Below are 26,917 nucleotides of genomic sequence, written 5' to 3' on the forward strand. Positions count from 1 at the left end.
CAAACATTAGTGTGTAAAGGTAAATGAAATTCTAAATACAAGCCTAGGGAACAAAGTTAACATTTACTGAGTACCTCCACTGTGCTTGGTACTTCTCTATCCCCACTGCTACCACCTTACTTCAGGCCTGCAATACCTCTCTCATCTGGACTCCAAAATGCTATTAAAAATAGCATCCTATATTATTGTTTTGGAATTAAAGAGTTACCTGAATAAACTGAAAAAAAAAAAAAAAAAAAAGCATCCTAACAGGTATCTTTGCATCTATTTTCCTTTCTCTAATCCATCCTAAACACTGATACCCAAAGTGATTTTTCTAAAATAAAAACTTGATGTTGGCGGTTTTCTTAAAATCATTACAATAGATCCAACAGCCAGTAACACAATGTCCGAACTCTAACTTCTATGATCTGATTCTTGTGTCTCTCCAGTCTTTTCTCTTATCTCTTCCCCATGCCTACTCTCCCTTACTCTATCTCCTTTTACTCTATTATTTTTAAACTAAAGGCTCCTAAAACTTGCCTTGCTGTTTGATGCGCATGTTTCTTTATCCTGCTCTTCCTCTTGAAGGGCCTTCACCTTTTGCCCTCATAGCAATGCAAATTGCTACCCACTTCTATTTTCAACATCAGTTCAACATCAGTTCAAGTCCTCCTAACGTCAACTCCCCATCTCCAACTTTTCCAAGAAAGAACTGACTATTCCTTCCTTGATGTCTATACAGATTTATATTATAGGATCCATAACTTTTATTATATCTACTTGCTTATAATAAGTACATTGATTGGACTCCTTAGGGGCAGGAACCTAGTCTTATTTACCAATGTATCCTTAGTAACAGCATAAACAGTAGTTTGCAGGTTATCTGAGAAGTTTTTAATCAATGAATGAATAAGCTTCATTATTTAGGTAAATTTTTCACTGCCTACCTACTGAAAGCTACAGTTTAGCATCAGTTACTGAGTTCTCTCATTTATTTTCTTGAAGTGTTTGATTCACTCCACAACCAGCACCCTATTATTATAGGTCCTCATCCCACATTTTACTACCAGGCTAATTTTCCAAAAGCCTACATTCATCATATAACAGGCCCATTCATAAACTTATAGTGAATACTATTTTAAATCCAAATGCCTCCATTTACCTTTCATGGCTCTCCATAAGCTGGCTCCACCTAACCCACACCTCACCCACCCAATTTCAACTCTTTACCTGGCCAATCTCTTCATCATACCTTGAGTCAGGTACCTAAATCATTATCTTTCCCTTTGCCCAAATTGTTTCATGCTGCATTCAAACCTCATTATTTCCTAATCCAATCAAATACTAACCACCTTTTATTAGCCAGTCTGATTTTTTCCCCACCAAAACTGTACGTGAATGCTCCATTCTCCATTTTTTTAACCATAAACTATTTGGTCAACACATTCAGTACCAGTCACATCTGCACTTCATTCTTTTTCTTGAAATAATGCTACCTTTCTCTCCCCAAATACACTATCACCTCCTTCAGGTAAATCTCATACAATACCCTATTTTATTTCCTTTTAGATCCCTGACAGTTCTTAGTTACTATGATAGTCAGAAAGGCACTGTGGTATAGTATACTGCTTTTTAAATTTTTAAAAAATATATTTATTTATCAGAGAGAGAGAGCGCGCGTACAAGCAGGGAGAGCAGCAGGCAAAGGGAGAAGCAGGCTCCCCGCTGAGCAAGGAGCCTGATGTGGGACTTGATCCCAGGACCCTGGGGTCATGACCTGAGCCACCCACGCATCCCCAGCACCCTGTTTTAAAACCTTTTTTAAAAAGCACTAATAGGGGCACCTGGGTGGCTCAGTAGGTTAAGCCTCTGCCTTCGGCTCAGGTCATGATCTCAGCGTCCTGGGATGGAGCCCCGCATCTGGCTCTCTGCTCAGCAGGGAGCCCGCTTCCCCCCCTCTCTGCCTGCCTCTCTGCCTACTTGTTATCGCTCTGTGTGTGTCAAATAAATAAGTAAAATCTTTTAAAAAAAATAAAAAGCACTATAAGTTATGGGAATAAAAAGCGACACTAAGGAAGAAAAGAAAGAACTACAATCCTCTGTTTAAATTAAATCATATGTTGCAGCCCAATGCATAAAAGAGATAAAAGGAGAGGGACTTTGATTGAAATGGGATGTGGGGCTTGCAGTGCTTCCTGTCTGGCCTTCCACTACTCACTTAGCTACACGGTAGCCCTGGAGCACCTCTGCTAATCTACTGGAGGTTCCTTGGAATACAGTTTGAAAACTGTTAAGTTCAAGTTCTAGCTCTAACACTTATTGGTAATGTACTCTTGGGTAGTCACAAACTAAACTTCAGTTTCCTAAGATAATAAATATGTATGAGTAAGTCCTTTATAAAATGAAAGCTTTCTATAAATTTGAGGAATTTACCACTTCATAAGCTATGAGCTAAACTGGCTATATTATACAATCTCAACAGTTACACCACACAATGGTATTAACTGTGAAAGAATTCTATATTTTAAAATCCAGCTTTATTTAAAATAAAGCATTCTAAATGTCATTCAACTCTAGGAATCCTGAGTCCTCTGCTTTATTTCTTCTACTTGGACTTAACTGTCTAATCTCTACTTGGGGAGCAACAAAGTATATAATGATTAAGAGTACATGCTTTCAAGTTGGGCAGACTTGGTTTGAAGGCCAGCTTCACCACTAATTAGGTGGGTAAACTTGGGTACGTTACATAACCTCTTCAAACCTTAATTTCCTCATCTTGAAAATGAAAACAGCATTGTCAGCTTTTCAGATGCCACTAGATTAAGGAAGATAATCTGAACAAACTGTTTTGCATACAATATGAAACACAGTAAGAAATCAGTAAAAGTTAACTATTATTTTCCTTTTGGGAAGAGCTGTGGGAGAGTTGAAGCACTCTGTGTTAATGTATCATTCAGTCCTCCTTTCTCTTTTGTTCTCGGGAAAACGGTTATAGCACCAAAAGCAAAACACAGTAAGTAAAGTCTATAAATGAAAAAGCACGACACCTTTAACAACTCAGAGTACCAAGTTATAAAACAGATGGTTTCTTTCCAGACATCCTATAATTAAATATTATTTCTTTCCTGCTGGATTTTTAAAATCTTCTTTAAAGCACAGACAATGCTTTGCTGTTCTTAGTATACCCTCACAATATACCTCAAAGTCAGCAAATAATCAATAAATGTGTATCAATGTAAACAAATATTCCTAAAATCGGAAATTTACCATATAGTGAGCAACTTCAAAGCATCTGCCTCCTGAATGTTTGCTTCCTATCAGAAATATTACTAAGCATGATGTATTTCTTACAAAAACTGAAGCTTAAAGTTAAGTATAATTTTAGGAAAGATGCTAATTAGATAAAAATCATTCTCAAATTGAAAAGGGAAATTTCACTATTTTTAATGTCCACGTCCTTTAAAGAATACTTCTTCCCATACAGAATTAAATAACTAGTAAGAAAGCTGTAGGGAATATAAGAATTAAATCAAGGCAAGTGAACACTATGTAGCTGTTTTTTTAAAAAGTAGAAGTATTTGTACCAATATGGAAAGATGTTTTTACCTAGGTAAAAAGAACAAGTCATAGAAGAATATATATGATACGATTCCATTTGTGTTTGTTTTTAAAGGAATACAAATTTACATACAGAAAAATTTCCAAAGACTATTCAAGATCCTATTCACATTCTATAATAACATAACTAAGAAAGTCAATTCACTATCAGTTTAATATTTCATAACATTAAAATGAAATAATATTCTTTAAAGTGTTTTAAATATAACATAAAAACAGTAGCTTTAAACCCCCATGTGGCCCTAAGCCATTATCAAAGGGATTTGATAGAGACTATCACAAAAACTCTTTTTTCCTAGATGCTCTATCAGTAAACTTTATATTTTTATTATTTTTTTAGTGTTCCATGATTTATTTGTGTATCGGTAAACTTTAAATGGAATAGTTCACTGATTAGAAAAACAAAATATTTTTTATATAGACAAAAGGTATTTTTTAAAAACTTCCAAATGTTTAATGTTCATGTTACTTGAATTGACACATATATTAAAAGTTGACTGGAGAAATCACTGATTCATGTTACCATTAGATAGTTATTTATTACTCCTACCTTTTGTTGCTTTAATTGTGTCTAATCATATGAAGAACTGAGATACTTAGGAGGTTTGGGGGTTTTTTGGTTTTGTTTTGTTTTTCTTTTTTAAACAAATGACAAAAGTTACTTTGGTAGAGTGATACCATAACTGGATAGCTGCTCTTTCAAGTCTCTTAACAGCTACATGGAACATTAAGTGCTTGAATTTGAAGCCAAGACAACAGGAAAAGCAACCCCTCAACAATTCCCCCTAAAATGGCTTTTTAGATTAACTAGAATATGTTTGAACATATTTAGATCATTATTTTAGACCAGAGAACATATGGCTTTCTCTTATGTTCAAAAGGGTCAAAATGATATCTACCATCATAATAAATTTCTATACTAATCTAAATGTCTTTTTAAAATCCAAGAACAGGGGCGCCTGGGTGGCTCAGTGGGTTAAAGCCTCTGCCTTCGGCTCAGGTCATGATCTCAGGGTCCTGGGATCGAGCCCCGCATCGGGTCTCTGCTCAGCGGGGAACCTGTTTCCTCCTCTCTCTCTGCCTGCCTCTCTGCCTACCTGTGATCTCTCTCTCTGTCAAATAAATAAATAAAATATTAAAAAAAAATAAAATCCAAGAACAATGGGCCAGAAGACAGATGTAGATACTACTCCTGGCTCTGCCACTTATTAGCTGGAAACCATGGGCAAGTCACTGAATATCTCTGACCCTAGGTTTCCCCGCTTATATAAAATATAAGGCTTGACAAGATTACCTCTAAAAGCATCCTTTTCCAAGTGTGAAAGTCTTACTCGCTTTATGACAGTGAAAAATATCAAGAGACACTTTTATTTGCTGATTCCTAACTGCTATATGACAGCAAAGAATGTTAAGGAAGAGATATTTTAATTTCATATAGAAATATTAAAATTACATATGCCCTCTACTGGAGATTATTAAAAGAGAAACATACTATTTCCTTTACGGTTTCTGCACAGCAACTTTTTCCCACAGGGCTGAAATTTTTACTTGGCATAAAATACACATTTCAGATTACAGTATCTTTTTGCAGTTTTATGTGGAGAACTGACTAAGCACCCTCTTATTGAAATACGATTTTATTCTTTTGGGAACATTCTGAAATACAGCCTTAGTTAAATGACTAACTTTCACCATAATAGTAAAGTATCTTTGGTCCACGGTAGGTTTTTTTTTTTTTAAAGATTTTATTTATTTATTTGACGGACAGATCACAAGTAGGCAGAGAGGCAGGCAGAGAGAGAGAGGGAGAAGCAGGCTCCCTGCCGAGCAGAGAGCCCGATGCGGGACTCGATCCCAGGACCCTGGGATCATGACCTGAGCTGAAGGCAGAGGCTTTAACCCACTGAGCCACCCAGGTGCCCCCCAGGTTTTTTTTTTTTTTTTAAAGCTAATAATCTAAAGATGTTTACCTTTGGCAGCATGGGAGTATCCCTCTTCTTCTTTTTTTCTGAATTAGGGTCATCTAGTAAGTCTGGCTCAAAAGTATAAAGTTCAGTAAGCTCATTCATGGTAAAATGACGCTCGACCTGCTGCTGATCAACAACTCGAAAAGACAGTGACTGCTTAGTTACTTGCCGATCATAAATCTTATCTTCCATGGTTCCCTTTGTAAAAAGAAGGAATAATATATAAATAGCAAAACTTCATAGTGATATACTCCCATAGAGCAAGTTTTATTAGCAATGCTGCTTAATTCATGAGAGATTTCATCTGTTCACCATAGTTTACCTTGAGAAAAAAGAAAAGTACATTACTGATAATCGTCCTGTATTATCTGACCAATATACATTCAAGTTTTCTTTTACATATTTCTGTACTTAGTGGAAGTAGAAGACTAGTTAGATACCAAGGTGAAAAGAAAGAAAGAAGTACATGAAATGACATTTTAGAGGGTTATAAAAATAGTAATTCAAGAAAGCAGTTTAGTTCCTTCTCAGTGGAATATAAGCGCTCAATAATTACTATAAAAAGCCTTTCTATCAAGTCTTACTTTCTATCATTTCAGGATAGAAAATTAACAAATAAAATGCCTTATCTACTACATATATATCATTCTAAGCCAGAATGTAAAAGAGCTTTTAATTTAAATGACAGGAAAGGGGTTATACTGCAGTTTGCCAATTATATTAAGTACCACAGAAGATCAAAAGAGTGAGGATTGATCTACCCATATAACTCAGTCTCTGGTTTAGAAGCCCAGATTTGGAGGCAGGTGGAGAGAATCCCATCTGTTCCCAAAACATGTGTAACAGTAAAAAGGCAACTTGATTCTATAAACCTGTATTACCTTATACTGCATCCACCTCTTTGATTTTACTCGTTTTTTCTTAAATTTCAGTTTGTTTTTTAATATCTGAGTTTACATTTAAAGGAAATGACTTTAATATTCTTTTCCTAGAAGGTATTAAATATTCTTTGTAATGATTTTTTTGTCATTATAAGTTAACTTTTTCTTCCTACTTACCCATGTTCTTCAAATTAAGAGAGTATCTGGTAGTCACTCAAGACAATGATCATTTGACCTTTACATCTATAAGCAAATCAGATTAACTTATTTGCTTTTCTATGTATGCTAAGTAAAAGAACTATAAATGTTTAACTTTTCTGAACAAGCAAGAAAATTCTAAACCTGTTTACCCATGCAAATCCATCGCAATCTGAGAAAGCTGACATTATAGACATGGATGAACTACAAAACAGAAAATCCTAAGAAGCCAAAATTGACCTCTGCTGCTTTATGTATAGGATTAGGGTTGATGTTTTCAAATTCATTTGCTTCTCTATAATGCATACATGTTTGACACTCTAAAAACATTATCAATTTCACCCAACCTTTCACTATGAAAAAAGAAAATACAAACTGTAAACCTACCTGAGCTAAGAACCTATATACATACACAGGTTTAGTCTGTCCAAAGCGATACACTCTGAATATACTCTGGATGTCATAAGATGGATTCCAAGAAGCATCAAATATAATCACTCGATTAGCAGCTACCAAATTAATTCCAAGAGATCCTGCTTTGGTGGAAATGATAAACAATCGTCCTCTGAAAATAAAAACATGCATAAATGCTTTAGTAATAAGTGCTTCATAGATATTTTAATTATGATATGACTTTTTAATCCTAAGGTGGTTTTTTGAACAATTAGGAGTTCAAAGAATTCATTTCTCACTTACTGAAGAAAACAAGACATGTCTAAGGAGTCAGGTTGATGATTTATATGTACAGGAAGAATCCTACTGCTGGAAAACGAGAGTCTGATTTAGGAATAAAGATATATATGGAAAGCACATGTTTATAGAGTACTCAAGGTCTATACAGACCAGTAAATGTAGAAAATCCATGTTTAACTCCAAAGTTCATACTGTGTTCAGTACTGTTTTTTTGGGGTTTTTTTTGTTTTTTGTTTTTTTTGTTTTTTGTTTTGTTTTTTTTTTTTTGGCAGAGAGAGGTCACAAGTAGGCAGAGAGGCAGGCAGAGAGAGAGGGGGAAGCAGGCTCCCAGCCGAGCAAAGAGCCCGATGCGGGGCTCGATCCCAGGACCCTGAGATCATGACCTGAGCCGAAGGTAGAGGCTTAACCCACTGAGCCACCCAGGCGCCCCTGTGTTCAGTACTGTTATGAGCAATAACTAAATACATCAAAATAAAGGACAGTGCGCAAGGGCCTAACTGTAGTAGGGGTGAGTGAAAGGCAATTGTGATAGTGTAATGACATACAGAGAGAATATGTAATAAACATAGGGAGAGAAGTTAGACAGATGCAAGATACTAAAGTAGTTAAAATCGAAGCAAGAAGAAAGAGGGCTCCAGGAAGGATGTGCTAAAAAAAAAAAAAAAAAGAAGAAAGACCAAAAACTCTAAGATATTTAGGAATAAATCTAATCAAACAGGTAAAAGATCTGTACTCTAAGAACTATAGAACCCTTATTAAAGAAATTGAAGAGGACACAAAGAAATGGATAAACATTCCATACTCATGGATAGAAAGAACAAATATTATTAAAATGTCTAAACTATGAAAACCAATCTACACATTTAATGCAATCATATCAAAATACCACAAGTATTTTTCACAGAGCTAGAACAATCCTAAAATATGTATGGAACCACAAAACACTGTGAATAGCCAGGCAATCTTGAAAATGAAAAGTAAAGCTGGAGGTATCATAATTCCAGACTTCAAGCTATATGACAAAGCTGTAGCGATCAAGACAGTATGGTACTGGCATATACACAGACACATTCATCAATGGAACAGACTAGAAAATCTAGAAAAGGACCCTCAACTTTATGGTCAACTAATCTTTGACAAAGCAGGAAAAGAATGCCCAGTGGAAAAAAGGCAAACAAATGGTGTTGGGAAATTGGACAACCACATGCAAAAGAATGAAAGGACCACTTTTTTCCACCACACACAAAAATAAATTCAAAATGGATGAAAGACCTAAATGTGAGACAGGAATCCATCAAAAGCCTAGAGAAGAACACAGGCAGCAACCTCTCTGACAACAGCCACAGCAACTTCTTACTAGATACATCTCCTGAGGCAAGGAAGAAAAAGCAAACATGAACTACTGGAACTTCATCAAGGTAAAAATCTTCTGCACAGTGAAAGAAACAATCAACAAAACTAAAGGCAGCCCACAGAATGGGAGAAGATATTTGCAAATGACATAACTGATAAAAGGGTTAGTATCCAAAATCTATAAAGAACTTAACAAACTCAATACCCAAAAAACAAATAACCCAGTTAAGAAATGGGCAGAAGACATGAAAAAACATTTTTCCAAAGAAGGCATACAAATAGCTAACAGACATATGAAAAGATGTTCAATACCACTCATCATCACAGAAATACAAATCAAAATCACAATGAGATACTACCTCACACAGGTCAGAATAACTAAAATTAACAACACAGGAAATGACAGGTGTTGGTGAGTATGCAGAGAAAGGGGAATCCTCTTACACTGTTGGTGGGAATGCAAGCTGGTACAGCCACTTTGGAAAACAGTATGGAGGTTCCTCAAGATGTTAAAAATAGAACTACCCAGCAATTACACTACTAGTTATTTAGCCAAAGGATATAAAAATACTGATTCAAAGGCGCACATGCACTCCTAATGTTTATACAATGTCCACAATAGCCAAAATATGGAAAGAGCCCATGACTAATGAATGGATAAAAAAAGATGTGGTGTGTGTATACACACATACACACACACAGTGGAATATTATTCTGCCATCAAAAAGAATGAAATCTTGCCATTTGCCATGATGTGGATGGAACTAGAGTGTATTATGCTAAGCGAAATAAGTCAGAGAAAGACAAATAGCATATGATTTCACTCATTTTTGGAATTAAGGAAACAAAACAGATGAACATAAGGGAAAAGGGGGAAAACAGAGAGGGAGGCAAACCATAAGAGACTCTAAACTGTAGAGAACAAAGTGAGGGCAGCTGGAGGGAACGTGGGTATTAAGGAGGGCACTTGTGATGAGCACTGGGTGTTATATGTAAGTGATGAATTACTAATTTCTACTCCTGAAACCTAAATTACACTAAATGTTAAATAACTAGAATTTAAATAAAAACCTAAACAATAAATTAAAAAAAGAAAGAAACTAATAGATTACATGCTGTGCTATAACACTAGAATTTAAATTTCTGAGAATGTGGGAATGAATTAGTTGACAGGTTCATAGAAAACTAAGCAAATGTTAAAACAGAAACCATTAATTGAACGAAAATGAACATGTGCATGAAAAAGGGAAAAGTAATCACAGTATTGTATTGTATGTGAATATTTACATACTCACAATAAAGCAAACACTCCAAATATTACAACATTACAAATAATTATAATATTGCAAATATTACAAAAAATATTTTGGGAAAATAAATAAGGAAAAGCATGCATGTGCATGTGGGTAAATTCCCATCTTAGATTTTAGAAAGGATATATGAAAGTAAATACCAGGAGAATTGCCAAGAGCTGAAACCTGTTACCTGGAGCAAGTCATATGTACCATGTGTAGGAAGGGGCTGGTCAAGGGACTGGTTTTGATCTCAAGCCTTATAGAACTGTTTTTTAAAAATATGTTAATATATTACTTCAATATAAATAAAACCAATTTAGAAAGATTTTATGTAACATTTTTAAAAAATATAAACAAATCTAAAGAAAAAAACCTACTCAGTTCCATTCCCCAGAAACAAACCCCTTTCAAGTTATGGTATATTTCCTAAGGTTTCTTTTTTCTAAGTGTATATAGTTTTGGTTTTCCATAGATATGATATCTGTGTATATAGTTTATATTATGAGCATTTCCTCAAATTTCTTGGTAAACACCATGCTTGGTAGCTAAATAATATTCCACTGGATGACTATATAATTTGTTTACTGTTGGCCAACTTAGGACTGAGAAAACCCCTGGAATATAGCACACTCTCAAAATGCCTTTATATACCAAGCCTTACTTTCTGTAATTTCATGAAGGGAAATAAATAACTAAAATGCCATACTGACTACATATATAGTATTATACACTAAAATGCAAAGAAGCTCAAAATTTAAATAACAGGAGAGAGCTTACAATTAAGTAAAATCCTGCAGAAAATAAACACAGGTGCTAAATTCATGTTTTATATTTATTTGGAGTTACCACATATCTAAGAATATAGGCTACAGAAATTAACAGAAATGCAAGAAAATATATTCATTCACAGTTATAGATAAGATCATAAGGTCAAAAATAAAGAATATGTACAACACAAAGGACTAGATTACACTCTGCCTATTCAATGAGTTACAATACCAATAAAAACCCTACAATATTATGTGAAAAAAGCAGGATATAGAACATTATTAAGTATAATTGTAACTGCACTAAAAAACAAAACATATACATACATACAATGTTAACACATACAATGTTAACAGTTCTCTTTGGTCAATGAAATTATGATACTTATTTTCTTTACATTTCTCTGTATTACTACAGAGAACAAACTGTGCTTTGTTTAATTAATGGACATATTTAAGGGATTATGGACAACTGGGGCACCAAAATTATTCCAGTTATTTATATCTATTCCACACCAGTAAAAGGATCAAGCATACAGAATGGCATAAACTATGTAGGTTAAAAAAACACACACACACACACAAAACAGGAAACCCTGTAGAGAACTTCAAAATTCTGTAGTAGTTGAATGGGCTTAATAAGCATGTTTATCAAATTGCTATACATCCCAAGTACTGAATTAGACTGCTAATACAAAAGATGAAAAAATACCCACTCATTGTCCTAAAGGAATGCAACTATAAGACAAAAAAACATATAAAAATAAGCAGTCTAGGGGCACCTGGGTGGCTCAGTGGGTTAAGCCTCTGCCTTTGGCTCAGGTCATGATCTCAGGGCCCTGGGACTGAGCCCCACACTGGGCTCTCTGCTCAGCAGGGAGCCTGCTTTCCCCTCTTTCTCTGCCTGCTGCTCTGCCTACTTGTGATCTCTCTCTCTCTGTCAAATACATAAATAAAATTTTAAAAATCAGTCTAATTTACAATAATGGAGGTACTGATTTACACGTTATTGATGTGATCAATGACATATTCTGGTTTTTAAAAGCACGTAAGTGGGAAGCAAAACTGTTTAATTTTGAGCCCAAAAGAAAAATAAAGAAACAAAGTCAAGTAAGTAAGTACTAAGAATTATTTTACAACTATTTAACCTCTAATATTATTCAATACAGAATATATAAATCCATACCGAGATAAGCTAATTAGAATATTTTTAGATTTTCCTAATACTAAACATCAGTATTAAAATATACACTCAAACACAATTAAAATATGAACTATTTGAATAATGCTGCTATAAACCCTTTGGGTATGTGTTTTGGTAAAGACATGTAAGCATTTCTATTAGGTATATACCCAAGCGTAGAACTGCTGGGTCATAGGGTATGTATACAGCATTGTTAAAGCTGAACAAATAGTTGCCCAAAGTGGTTATTCCAATTTACCTTCCCACCAGCAGAGTGTGAGAGTTCCAATTGTTCCAGATCCTTGATAACTCATGGTATTACCTGTCATTATTGTAAACTTTTTAAAAAAATGGCTTAAGATTCACAAGAATTTGTAACAGTAGTATAGAGAGTTCCAATGTACCCCTCATCCAGCTCTCCCTAATGGCACTAACTTACATAACTAGAATACATTGTCAAAACCAGGAAATTGATGTTGGTACAATACTGTGAACTCAGGGTTATTTAATTTCACCAGTTTTTACAGGTGCTTTTTTTGTTTGGTGTATAACTCTATGAAATTTATCATGTATGTAGACTCATACAACCATGGGCACAAAACTGTTCCATCACCACAAAAAAAAAACCCTCTTTTGTGTTATCCCTCAGTATTTACACCTTCCCCCACCACCCCTAATTTCTAGCAACTATAATCGTGTCATATCAAGAATGCCATATGAAAGGAATTATATCGTATGTAACCTTTTGAAAGTGGAATTTTTCACTCAACATAATGCTCTTGAGATTCATCCAAGTTCTCTGGATCAGTATCAGTAGTTCATTCCTTTCTGTTGCTGAGAACTATTTCAATATATAGCTACAGTATAATTTGTTTATCCATTCACATGTTTTCAGACACTTGGATTATTTCCATTTTTGACTATTATAAATAAAGCTGCTACAAACACCTGTGTATAGGTTTCTATGTGAAAATAAGTTTTCATTTATCTGGCATAGATTTCCAAAACTGTGACTGCAGGGCTGTATGGTAAGAATTATGTTCGTTTCTTTCTTTCTTTTTTTTTTTTTAAACACCCAGTTGTTCCCCAGGAAGAGTGGCTGTGCCATTTTATATTCTCACCAGCACTGTGGGAGAGATCCAGTTCCTCTGTGTCCTTACCAGCATTTGGTAGTATCACTATCTTTTATTTTAGCCATTCTGACAGACGTGAACTTTCTATCCAGTTGTGATTTCAGTTTACATTTCCCTGTTGGCTAGTGATGAACATCTTTTCAAGTGCTTATTTGCCATGCATAGATCCTCTTAAATGAAATGTCAGTTTAAGTCCTTGGTCCATTTTCTAGCTGAAAATTGTTATTTGTTTTCTTACTGTTACATTTAAAGGATTTTTATATATTCTGAACATGAGTCCTTTATTAGATACGCTATTTGCAAATATTTTCTCCAAGCCTGTGGTTTGTATTTCCTTTTCTTAACAGGGTCATTTATAGACAAAAGTTTTTAATTTTGATTGTACAATTATTGACTTTTTTCTTTAATGGATTTTATCCCTTTGGTGTCATGACTAAAAACTTTTTACCTAAATTAGCTTCTGAAGATTTTCTTCTATGCTTTCTTAATAAGTATAATGTTTCACATTCAGATTTATGACCCATTTTGACTCAATTTTTGAATGGGGGTTAGGGTTAGGTCAAGGTTTGTTTCAGTCTATGAATATCCAATTGTTTCAATTCCATTTGTTGAAGAGACTATCCTCCCTTCACTGAAACACTTCTGCACCTTTGTCAAAAACGTTTTTAACTTGCATTTCTGATGATTAATAAAGATGAGCACCTTTTTGTATGTTTATTGGCCATATGCATACCGTCTTTTGTAAAGTCCTTTTGAAGTTCTTTTCTCATCTTTTTATGGGAACGTCTGGTTTATCCTACTTATTTTTAAGAATTCTTTGTATTTTCTGAGTAAGAGTCCTTTTTGGATCTATGTATTAAGAATAGCTTCTCCTAGATATTTCCAAATGACATATCCAATAAGGAGTTAATATTCAAAATATATAAAGAACTTATACAACTCAACATCAAAAAACCCAAATAATTCTATTAATAAAAGGGCAGACAATTTGAATAGACCTTTTTCCAAATAAGACATACAGATGACCAACAGACACATGAAAAGATGCTCAACATCATTAACCAACAAGGAAATGCAAATCAAAACCACAATGAGGTATCATCTCACACCTGTCAGAATGGCTAAAATCAAAAACACAAGAACTAACAAGTGTTAGTGAGGATGGAGAGAAAAAAGAACCCTCATGCATTGTTGGTGGGGATGCAAATTGATATAGCCACTGTGGAAAACAGTATGGAGGCTCCTCAAACAATTAAAAATAGAATTCCCATATGATTTAATAACTCCACTACTGGGTATTTACCCAAAGAAAATGAAAACACTACTGCAAAAAGATATATGCACCCCTATGTTTATTTACAGCAGTATTATTTACAATAGCCAAGATATGGAAGCAACCCAAGTGTCCACTGATAAATGAATGGATAAAGAAGATGGGTGTATGTGTGTGCCACACACACACACAATGGAATATTACTCAGCCATAAAAAAATAAGATCATGCCACTTGAGACAACATGGATGGGCCTGGGATGGACCTGCTAAGTGAAGTAAGTTAGAAAGAGAAAGACAAATACCATACGATACCACATCATATGATATTTGTGGAATTTAAGAAAAAAATTAACAAACAAAAAAGAGACAAAAAACCAGATCTCAAATACAGAGAACAAACTGATTGTTGCCAAGGGGAATTGGGTGGGGGAGGGATGAAACAGATAAAGGGAATCAAGCGTATGCTTATTTTGATGAGCACTGACTAATGCATAAAATTACTGAATTATATTCTGTACCTGAAACTAATTGAACACTGTATGTTAATTATACTTCAATAAAAAAATGAAAACAAACTCACCCCCCCCAAAAGTATGTCTATATAAGCACAGAAACTCTAACCATAGTTATATCTGGGCTACTGAATTATAGATAACAACATTTATTGTCTTTGTGTTTTTCCATATTATCTTAAAAAATGAGAAAACAGATTCTCCTACTTTGTGGCTTACATTTTAATTCTTTTAAAAAAATTTTTATTTATTTGAGAGGAGAGAGCAAGACAGTGCGAGAGAGAGAGAGAGAGAAAGAGAGAGAGAGAGCGGGGGGGAGGAGCAGAGGGAGAGGGACAAGCAGACTCTACGCTGAGCATGAAGCCTGACTCAGGGTTCAATTCCATGACCCTGAGATCACGACCTGAGCTGAAATCAAGAGTCAGACATTTAACTGAGTCACCCAGGCACCCCTTGCCTTTTCATTTTTAAGATGAAATTCCTTTGATGACAAGAAATTGTTAATTTTAATGAAGTTCAACTTATCTATATTTCCTTTTATGGTTAATACTTTGTGTGTCCTGTTTATGAAAGTTTTCTTTTTTCTTTTTTATAAGAGAGAGAGAGACAGCAAGCATTCAAGGGGGGAAGGGGCAGAGGTAGAGAGAAAGAGATTCTCAAGCAGACGCCCCACTGAGCAACAAGGAGCCCAAAGCAGGGCTCAATCTCATGACCCTGAAATCATGACTGCGCCAAAATCAAGAGTCGGACACTTAACTGACTGAGCTACCCAGGTGCCCTTACGAGTTTTCTTAATGCAAGATTAGGAAAATATTCTTTGCTGTTTCCTTCTAACTTTTGTTTTAGCTTCCACATTTAAATCTACAAACCATTTGGAATTAGTTATCAGGGAAGTACAGACTAAGACTATTAAGACTTGGGGCACCTGGGTGGCTCAGTCAGTTAAGTGGCTGCCTTTGGCTCAGGTCATGATCTCAGGGTCCTGGGATTGAAACCCCATGTCAGGCTCTCTGCTCAGTGGGGAGCCTGCTTCTCCCTCTCGCTCTCTCTCTCAAATAAATAAATAAAATATTAAAAAGAAGACTATTAAATCTTACCATTACATATCTGTCACAACAACTTAAAAAAAAAAACAGACACTGTCAAGTGATGATGAGAGAGAACAACTGAAACATCCATATGCTACTAGGGGAGTACAAATTGGTAAAACCATTTTGGAAAGATGTTTTGGCAATATAAACTAAAGCTGAATTGTACACATTATTTATCACTAAGCAATCTCAATTCTGGGCACATCCACAACAGAAACACATATATATGTTTGCCAAATGACAGAATAATCTTTAAAAAGTTGAATCTTTGGACTTCCACTTCTAGGAAGATGGGAGTAGACATACTGTTCCCTATTCCTCACAATAAGTAAAGCTAAAGACCCAGGACATTATATATAAAACAATCATAAATAGTTTCTGAAAAGTGAGGAGACGACAGACTGGCTAGGGACCTTGAGTCCTAAGGAACAACATGGAACTGAGTTCCATAGGCTTTCTTTTTGTCTCATACATCCCAGAATGAGTGCTAAAGAACCCAGCAACCTGGAAATGCCAGTGGATGTTGCCAAAAATAATCTCCCAGAAAAATCCTGCTCTCACTAGCCGAAGGACCAAAAAAGGAAAGACAGAAAACTTTAAAACACCACTCAACTCTAGTCAAACAGTACAGAAAAATGTGGTGCACTTCCACCCTTGTCACTAAAGGCTAATTGGGGAGTTTAGACTGCTACCCTCATCTAGTTGTAACAAGGCATTGCCAGAGTGGTGTCAGAGAAGACTGAGTTAACAGTCTTCCCCTCAACCCAGGAGTGTCGGTAAAGACCATGTAAGGAAACCAGACATCCATCTTCATCCAGCAGTTACAAGAAAAACCCTCTCCCTCCGTACTAGGGTAGTATCTAAGGAGGTCTAGTGGAGAGTCGGGAATTATACCACAACTCAAACAGTAATGAGATACCGCTGTAGTGTCAGTGGAGGCCAGTCGGAGAGAGGCTGTGAACAGGCAATCCTAACCTTCCCAGCCAGGACAGGATCAGCAGAAACCTAGTGGGTAGATTGAACTCCTACTCTCAACTGACAGTAAATTAGGTGGGGCACCTCATTTTCCAACAGAACATGTGTCAAAAGAGGCCTGCTATAAAAGATTTAAGTAAGATCCAGTTTCATGACATAATAAAATGTCCAGTTAAAATAGATCTCTGTCATAACAAGAACCAGTAAAATATCAACTTAAATGAGAAAAGACAATTAGCAGACACCAACACTGAAATGACATAAATGTTAGAATTGTCTGACAAGGATGGAAAAAGTAGCTACATTTATGAAAATGCTTCATTAAGCAATTATTAACATACCTGAGACAAATGGAAAAAAGCAGAAAGCCTCAACAGAGAAATAAAAGACATAAAGAAGAACCAAATAGAAATTTCAGAACTGAAAAACACAATAAAAAACTCAACAGATGGACTAAACAGTAGTATATAAAAAACAGAGATTCAGGAACTTTGAAAACAGACCAATAGAAATGACCCAATCTAAAAAATAGGTAGAAATCAAAATTTAAAAACCCAGAAAAACCAAACATAGGCTGAGGGACCTATAAAAATATAAGATCTAACATTCTTGTCTTTGGGAGTCCTAAAAGGAGAGGAGGAAAAAAAAAGAAGGGGTTATAATAGTACTTGAAAGAAATAATGGCTGAAAATTACCAAAATTTAGAAAAAAACACAAACTTACAGATTCAAGAAGTTGAATGAACCATAAACAGGACAAACCCAAAGAAATTAATGCTAAGACACACCACAGTCAAATTTCCAAAACTAAGACAAAAACATCTTGAAAGAAGCAAGAAACAGGAACTACTGACAGGAAAGAAAAATGATTTGAAAAACAGAAGGTTTTTTTAAAAAATTAAGATATAGGGGAGGCCAGAAGGTTTCTTGCGGGGCCGGCGCCATTTTGCCGGAGCACGCGACTGAGTGGGAGTGGAGTGGAGTGGCCGTTGTTGCCGACTCTTTCCTCCTCCCCACGGTCCAGTCAGCGGTTGATTAGGCCATCGGCCCTCAAGCCGAGACTTGTCTCTTATTTAGTTCTGGGGAGCACCTGGCCGACATGAGTGATGTAGAGGAGAACAACTTCGAGGGCAGAGAGTCTCGCTCTCAGTCAAAATCTCCAAGGGGAACTCCTGCTCGTGTAAAATCGGAGAGCAGGTCAGGATCTTGTAGTCCATCAAGGGTTTCCAAACACTCAGAATCCCATTCTCGATCAAGATCAAAATCCAGGTAGAGGTCAAGGAGGCATTCTCATAGACATTACACTCGATCCAGATCCCATTCTCACTCTCATAGGAGACGATCTTGAAGTAGGTCATACACACCAGAATACTGGCGTCGAAGAAGCCAAAGTCATTCTCCAATGTCTAACTGGAGAAGACATACAGGCAGCAGGGCAAATCCAGATCCCAACACTTGTCTTGGAGTGTTTGGCCTCAGTTTATACACAACAGAGAGAGATCTTCGTGAAGTATTTTCTTGATATGGACCATTGAGTGGTGTCAATGTAGTTTATGATCAGCGAACTGGTTGGTCACGAGGATTTGCTTTTGTTTATTTTGAAAGAATAGATGACTCAAAGGAGGCTATGGAAAGGGCAAATGGAATGGAGTTGGACGGTAGAAGAATTCGAGTGGATTATTCTATTATCAAGAGAGCGCACACACCTACACCTGGCATCTACATGGGCAGACCAACTCATAGTGGCTGTGGTGGAGGTGGAGGAGGTGACGGTCATCGAGATTCTTACTATGATGGAGGATATGATCGTGGATATGACAGATATGAAGACTATGATTACCGGTACAGAAGAAGATCACCTTCTCCTTACTATAGTCAGTACAGATCACAATCAAGATCTCGTTCCTACAGCCCAAGATGCTATTGATACACAGAATAGTTGCAGATGAGGACATATTTTTCTTTTTCTTTGTGTGTGTGTGTGTGTGTGTGTGTTGGTTTGGTTTGCTTTTAGGTTTTTTGTTTGTTTTGTTTTTGTTTTGGGTTTGTTTTTTGTTTAATTCTGGATTTCCCCAAGCTTCTAATCCTTCTTATTTCTTAAAAAGAACCCTTAAAAAAATCTTCAGTTTATTCACCATCTACACTTTGTCAGTTGTATTGCTGTTTCCACCCCTTTTAATATACTCTTAAAGATGTAATTGTTGTCATTTTGAACATCTTAAGTGAGACATCTTAAGTAAAAAAAGGAACCCCCAGTGTTACGCTTTGTAAATGATTTTTTTCCTTTTCTTTTTTTCCTTTTCTTTTTTTTTTGCTTTCTTTTCCTTTTACAGAAAATTAACTCCTGACTAATCAAATGAGGAAAGAAATGATCTTAAAGCTTCTTTTGTGTTTGGTATTATATTAGACATTATACTAGAGACCTCCATTTACGACGAACTCCTTTTTAAACTTTCTTTTGGGGAAGGTAGTAACACATAAAGTAGTTCAGTCATGTCAAGTTTGTCTGGGGTGGCATGGAGCAGTCAAATAGTTGAGTGTAGAAAGTTTGAAGCTATAGAAGAAAACACATGTTCATTTCTTTTGAAGAACGAAATTTTTGAACCCTAAAAATTATGTCATTTTTTTAAGAGATGAAAGCTTGTGGACTCCTACAAAACATGTTGTATTTAAAATACATCTGTGAAGACTTAAAGTGTGATTTTTGTGTTGAATTTATTGAAATTTAAGTATTCCCTTAATCAGTGAAGGACAACTACTGTTGTCCTTCTAAAATTTCTAACAGCATACTTTACTGTTAGAAATTTTTGTATGGGGACAATGGTTAAGCAGGCTATTATTGTATAGTATAGAGTCCTTAGAAGATACATGTGAGGAAAAGTAGTCTCCTTCCAAATAAAAGTTAATTTCTTTGAAAAAAAATTAAGATACATTTAACGTGAAATATTGTATAAAATTAAGGTATACAATGTGTTAGTTTGATACATTAATATACCATAATATGATTGCCACTGTAGCAACAATTAGTACCTCCATCATATTAAATAATTATTATTTCTTTTTACTGGTTGGAATAATTTCTAGTCTCTTAGAATTTTTAATGAGTATAATAAAATACTGTAGTCTACATTCATTTATTGGTTTAGCCACTATGAAGAAACAATATGGAGTTTCCTCAAAATATTAAAAACAGATCTACCATATGATCCAGCAATTTCACTTCTGGGCATTTAAATGGAAGAAATGAAAATAATATGTCAAAGAGATATATGCCCTCCATGTTTACTGCAGCATTATCCACAATAGTCAAGATATGAAAACAACCTAAGGGCCCATGAACAGATGAAAAAATAAAAAAAGATGTGGTATATATATATACAATGGGATGGTATTCAGCCATGAGATAAAAGGACATCCTGCCATATGTGGCAACATGAATATACCTTGAGCACATTATGCTAAGTGAGAAAGATAAATACTGCATGGTATCACTTATACGTGAAATTCAATAAACTCAATAATAAGCCAAACTCAATAATAAAAGCAAGTTTTTCATAAGAAATTATGAAATCCTGAAGCAAGTGGTACGACATTTTTCAAGTACTGAAAAAACTGCCAACCCATAATTCTATATCCACCTAAAATACTCTTCAAAAATGAAGGGAAAATCAAGAAATTCTCATATGAAGTTACTCAGAAAATCTGTTGCTAGCAGACCTGCCCCAAAAGAATGACTAAAGGAATTTCTCTAAAAAAGAATAGAAATGATAAAAGAAGAGATACTGAAACATTTGGAGGAAACAATATAAAGTACAAAAAATGAGTGAATAAGGAAGATCTTTCTTCAATTTTTTCCAAATTATGTTTAATAATTTAAGAAAAATTATTATACCATCTGGTAATCCATTTATATAGAGAAAAATACTCACTTAAAACAATTACATTATAAATGGGGAAGAGAAAGAGATATAAGAGTGTAAGGTTTCTACACTTCAATCAAAATGGTAAACTGATGACATCAGTTGACTATATTAAATTATGTCCATATAATACTTATAGCAACAACTATGAAAGTTATAGAAAGATAGACAAAATGCCACAGATGAATAAAAATATAATTTCATAAAAGGTAAAAACCCACAGAAAGGGCAGAATAAGAAATCAGAAAAAAAGAAAGAGAGCAAATTGAACAAAAATAAAATGGCAGCCTGAAACCCTACATTAAATGTAAATAGTTATACACCTGAAACTAACATAATGTTATACATTAATTATACTTCAATTAAAAAATTTAAGGGGCGCCTGGGTGGCTCAGTGGGTTAAGCCGCTGCCTTCGGCTCGGGTCATGATCTCAGGGTCCTGGGATCGAGTCCCGCATCGGGCTCTCTGCTCAGCGGGGAGCCTGCTTCCCTCTCTCTCTCTCTCTGCCTGCCTCTGTCTACTGTGATCAATCTCTCTGTCAAATAAATAAATAAATAAATCTTTAAAAAAAAATTAAATGGTCTATATATGCCATTTAAGAGACCAACAGAATGGGTTAAAAAAAAAAAAAAAAAAGACCCAACCATATGCTGTCTACAAGAAGCTCACTTCAAATATAATGAAATAGGTAGGTTGAAAGTAAAAGGATGAAAATGTTGAAATGAACCAATTCCTCAAAAGGCACAAACTACCAGAACTCATTCAATATGAAATAATTTGAATGATCCTATAATTATTAAGGAAACTGAATTAGTGATTTAAAAATTCTTCAAAAATTTCAAAGCTACAAAGTTTCACTGGCAAATTCTACCAAAAATTTAAGATTAATCAACACAAATTCTACATCTCTTTCAGAAAATTCAATTCATTTTATGAGGTCAACCCTATCCTGATATCAAAATCAGATAAAGACAATACAAAAAAATGGATAAAAACCAATTATCTCAAAATATCCCTCAACAAAGCATTCGCAATTTAATTCTTAATATACAAAAAGAATTATACACTATGACCAAATGGGGTTTATTCCAGGGATGCAAGGCTGGTTCAATATTTGAAAATCGATCTACATAATATAGCATGTAACAGGCTAAGGAAGAAAAATTATTAATACTAAATGAGACAGAAAAAGCATCTAACAAAATTAAATACCCATTCAAATAAAAACTCTCATCAAACTAGGAACAGAAGGGAACTTCCTACAATTGATAAAGAATATCTAAAAAATTATATAACTAACAGCATAGTTAATCAACACTGAATGCTCTTAATATCAAGAAGAATGCAAGAATGTTCACTCTCATCATTGCTACTTAACATATTAAATGTAGCCAGTGCAATATGGCAAGAAAAGGAAATAAATGCCAGCATAAAGATCAGAAAGGTAGAAAGAGTAAAACTATCCTTACTTGCAGATGACATAACGGTCTAGTAAAATCTAGAGAATCTATGAAATAAGCTCCTAGAACAAATGAGTTCAGCAAGATCACAGGTAACAAGATCAACACAAAAGTCAATTCCATCTCTTCATACTAGCAATGAACATGCAAAAGTAAAAATTAAAAATATATCATATACAGTCATTCAGAAAAATTAAAAATATATCATATACAGTTAAAATTAAAAATTTAAAATATGAGGGGTGCCTGGGTGGCTCAGTGGGTTAAAGCCTCTGCCTCAGCTCAAGTCATGATCCCCGGGTCCTGGGATCGAGTTCCGCATCGGACTCTCTGCTCAGCAGGAAGCCTGCTTCCCTTCCTCTCTCTGCCTGCCTCTCTGCCTACTAGTGGTCTCTGTCAAATAAATGGATAAAATCTTTAAAAAAAATTAAAAATATGATATCATATACAGTCATTCAGAAAAATAAAACATCCAGGTGTAAACCTAACCAAACAAATACAGGACTTATTACTGAAAACTATCAATACTGATGAAAGAAATAAGATCCATATAAATAGAAAAAAACATGTTCACAGGAGGCTCAATATAGTAAAAGTATTAGTTCTTCCCAAATGGTAAGACATTTAATGCAATTCCTATTACAAGCCTTGCAAGATATTTGTAGATATATGAAGATTCTAAAATCTATATATGGAGGCACAGATAATAGGCTAGCTAAAACAATTTGGAAAAAGTATTATAAAGTAGGAGATATCATTCAACCTGTCATTAAAGCTTACTCTAACAACTAAAATATTCAAGAATATGTGGCAATGACAGAGGGACAGACATACAGACCAATGTAACAGGACAGTGAACCAAGAAATAAACTGATTTTTCACAGAAGTGCAAGAGCAATTTGGTGGAGGAAGGATGGCTCTTTTTTAACAAATGATGCTAGAGAAAATGGATATCTGTAAGCAAAAAACAAGAAAAAGAAAAAACTGAACTTGACCCAAACCTCACATTTTATACAAAAATTACCTCAAAATGCATCTCAGACTTAAACATAAAATACAAATTGTAAAATGTGAAACTATAAAACTAAAGCACAGGAGAAAATCTGTATGAGCTAGGGCTTGTAGAAGAATTCACAGATTTGACACCAAAAACATGATATCTGAAATTAACAAACTAGACTTCATCGAAACTAAAACCTTTTGCTCTGTGAACAACCTTGTGAAGGGGATGAAAAGACATGCTGTAGACTGGCAGAAAATACTGGCAAACCACATACATGACAAATGATTCATATCTAAATCACATAAAGAACTTCCAAAACTTAACAAAATGGGTGAAAGACTGAAATGTTTCACTAAAGAGGATATACAGATAGCAGATAAACATATGAGAAGACTGTTCAACATAACCAGCCATCAGGGAAATACAAATTTAAGACAGAATGAGTTACCACTACACACCCATCAGAACAACCAAAATAAAAAAAAAAATAGTGCTAACACCAAATGCTGGTGAGGATGCAGAAAAAGTTGATCTTTCACACTTTATTGGCAGCACTGTTAAAAAAAAAGTTCAGCCATTCTGGAAAACAGCTCGGCAGTTAAAACACCAGTTGCTTACCATGGACCTAGGTATTGTACTCCGGGGCATTTATACTAGAGAAATGAAATTGTAGGTCTACACTAAACCTGTACATGACATTCACAGCAGCTTTTTTTTTTTTTTTGAAGATTTATTTATTTGAGAGAGCAAGCAAGCAGGCAGGGGGAGGGACATGATCCTAGGACCCTGAGATCATGACCTGAGCTGAAATCAAGAGCTGGATGCTTAACTGACCAAGCCACCTGGGCGCTTCCCCCCAGCAACAGCTTTATTTGTAATAGCCAAACCTGGAAACAACCAAAATGTCCTGCAATAGATGTACAGTTTGTCTTAAACAAAACTATATATCCATACCATGGAATACTACTTTGTTAAAAAAAAAAAAAGGAATGAACTATTGATATACAGGACAATTTGGATGGAACTAAAGGATATTATGCTGAATGAAAAAAAGATCTCAAAAGATCACATGTAGTATGACAGCGTTTGTATCAGTCTTGATGTGACAAAATCATAAACATGGAAAACAAATTAGTTATTGCCAGGAGTTAGGGATAATACTGAAGTTGGTGGAAAGGAAGGATATAACTATAAAAGGGTGGTAGGAGAGCAATCTCTGTGGTGATAGAATATTTATGTACCTGATTTCAGGGCTGTTACAGGAATCTCTACATATGTGTTAAAAAAAGAGCTATATACTTTGAACTAGTGTCAATTTCTTGGTTTGAAATTATAGGTATATAAAGGAAAATTACAGGAAGTGTTCACAGGACCTCTCTGTACTATCTTTACAAGTTCCTGTGAATCTATAATTATTTTTAAATTAAAAGTTTAAAAAAAAAACAGTATTAAAGCTAACCAGGGACCTAAGGCTATTGAAAAAAAAAAACTTCCTGGTCTCACAAGACAACATTAGAAATGGTCATTATCTTTAAAGTTTACCTTAATGTGTCTTTTCAACTGCTTTACCATAAAAACATTTATTCTATTTCCTGACAATTACTGAGTCATGAGAAAACAAAATATAGATAGACAAATACGATCTCTAAAATTTATGGATTTAATCTCAACAGGTTTAGCTACTCAACAGTAACCCATCAAATCTATTATATAAATACATACATATACACACACACAGACACAGACACACAGACACACACACACACACACACACACACACAATGGGAGGAAGGAGAGGGAAAGAGGTAAAATGAGAAGATGAATTTGAATCAGATACTTTTTGGTCTATGTTTAGGGGAGTTAATTGGCTAGTGTTTCACCAAAATGACAGCACAGCACCCAAATTTCAATGTTGTTCCCCATTGCTCATCAAATACTAATGTTATGGGAAAATCATATTCTACTGTGATATTTACAAATTTGGGAAACTGAACAAGTGGAAGGTTTAGTTTGTTTGACAAACTAGATGAGGGTGACAAAATAAAATTACTTCACACTCATGTAGAAACAGTAATGTTTAGGAACATGACAAACAAAATATAAAAATGAACTTACTCTGTTAATAGTTATTTAATAATATGCTTTTATAACTTTACTGTACTCAACCATTCCTTTGTAGGCTCTCCCAGAGTATATGGATTTTAAATATATATATTTCAATTATTCTATTTAAGATATTCTATTAGGTAATATAATATATTCTTCTAACTGGAATTTCTCTAGCCTTAACCCTAGGTGTAGCTCAGGACTCTGCTAGAAATAAAACATGTTTTACATACACAGTATAGTATCTTTTATGCTTTAAAACATTGACTAAGGCATAATCTGGCCTTGTCATTAAACTAAGCCCATCTTCAACATTTTCTGAAAGATCATGCTTTCACACACATATGTGTATGTGTGCATATGTTTATACGTATGTATACATATTAATTTTTCTCTTTCAAATGCAGTTCAAGTCTGTTAATTGCTAACAGGTAAAACCAGCAACAGCAACACATATACAACACACCTCATATCTACAGTGGTTTAAAATATATGACTCAAATCTCTGCAGAAGATAAAAAGATGAAGAATACTTTAACTTTAAAGCTTCTATCAGATTTGTCACCAAAGATGATATAAAAATGGTCAATATGTACATGAAAAGATGCTTTGTATCAATTATTAGGGAAATGCAAACTAAAGTCACATGAAATACCATTACATATTAGAATCAGTGAAATAATTAAAAAAAAAAAACAAAACACAACAATACCAAGTGCTGAAAGGGATGCAGAGCAACTGGAACTCTCATACACTGCTGATGGGAATGCAAAATTGTACAACTACTTTGGAAAACTATTTGGCAGTTTCTACAAAGCTAAACACAACTTATCATACAACCCAGCAATTGCACTCCTAGAAATATTAATGGGTCACATGAGAATTTACACATGAGAGCATCTTCAATTTTAACTCCAAAACGTGGAAACAACTCTTTCAAGTGGAGATGCCTAAACAAACTGTAATACATCCATATAATGGAATACTACTCAACAATAAACAAACTAGTAAGAAACAAACTATTGACATATGCAATAAAATGGATAAATCTCAAATATTTTGCTACATGAAAGAAGTGAGACTCAAAAGGCTCTAATCTAACTCTCTAATTCCATGAGTGAATTTCTTGAGAGGTGATGAAAACATTTTATATCTTGACTCTATCTTGTATTTGTCAAAAATTGTAGAAATATATACTATAACGAGTGAACTTAACTGTTTGTAGATTTTTTAAAAGATTTTTTTTATTTATTTGACAGAGAGAGAGAGATCACAAGTAGGCAGAGAGACAGGCAGAGAGGAGGGGGGAAGCAGGCTCTCCACTAAGCAGAAAGCCCGATGCGGGGCTCAATCCCAGGACCCCGAGACCATGACCTGAGCCGAAGGCAGAGGCTTAACCCACTGAACAACCCAGATGCCCCAACTGTTTGTAGATTTTAAAAAATTTTTTGGATTTTTTTAAAAAAGGATTTTATTTATTTCAGAGAAGGAGAGTACAAGTGCAAC

The 26,917-nt window shown here is 34.8% G+C and overlaps 1 protein-coding gene and 1 pseudogene across 2 annotated transcripts in view; one reads left to right on the forward strand and one right to left on the reverse strand.

Moving 5' to 3' along the window:
• ATRX (ATRX chromatin remodeler) overlaps positions 1 to 26,917 on the reverse strand; it is a 290,527-nt gene that overhangs the window by 22,786 nt on the left and 240,824 nt on the right. Inside the window, exons 29-30 of the mRNA XM_080795822.1 lie at positions 7,034 to 7,211; positions 5,571 to 5,765 (exon numbers count right to left, since the gene is read on the reverse strand). Coding sequence (XP_080651948.1) covers positions 5,571 to 5,765; positions 7,034 to 7,211 — 373 coding nt within the window. The remainder of the gene's footprint in view (positions 1 to 5,570; positions 5,766 to 7,033; positions 7,212 to 26,917) is intronic.
• Positions 18,021 to 18,848, forward strand: LOC308359959 (transformer-2 protein homolog alpha-like; annotated as a pseudogene). Its single transcript has one exon. The product of its transcript is annotated as a transformer-2 protein homolog alpha-like (transcript).

The sequence above is a fragment of the Martes martes genome, assembly GCF_963455335.1.
Source record: "Martes martes genome assembly, chromosome: X".
NCBI classification, from domain to species: Eukaryota; Metazoa; Chordata; class Mammalia; order Carnivora; family Mustelidae; genus Martes; species Martes martes.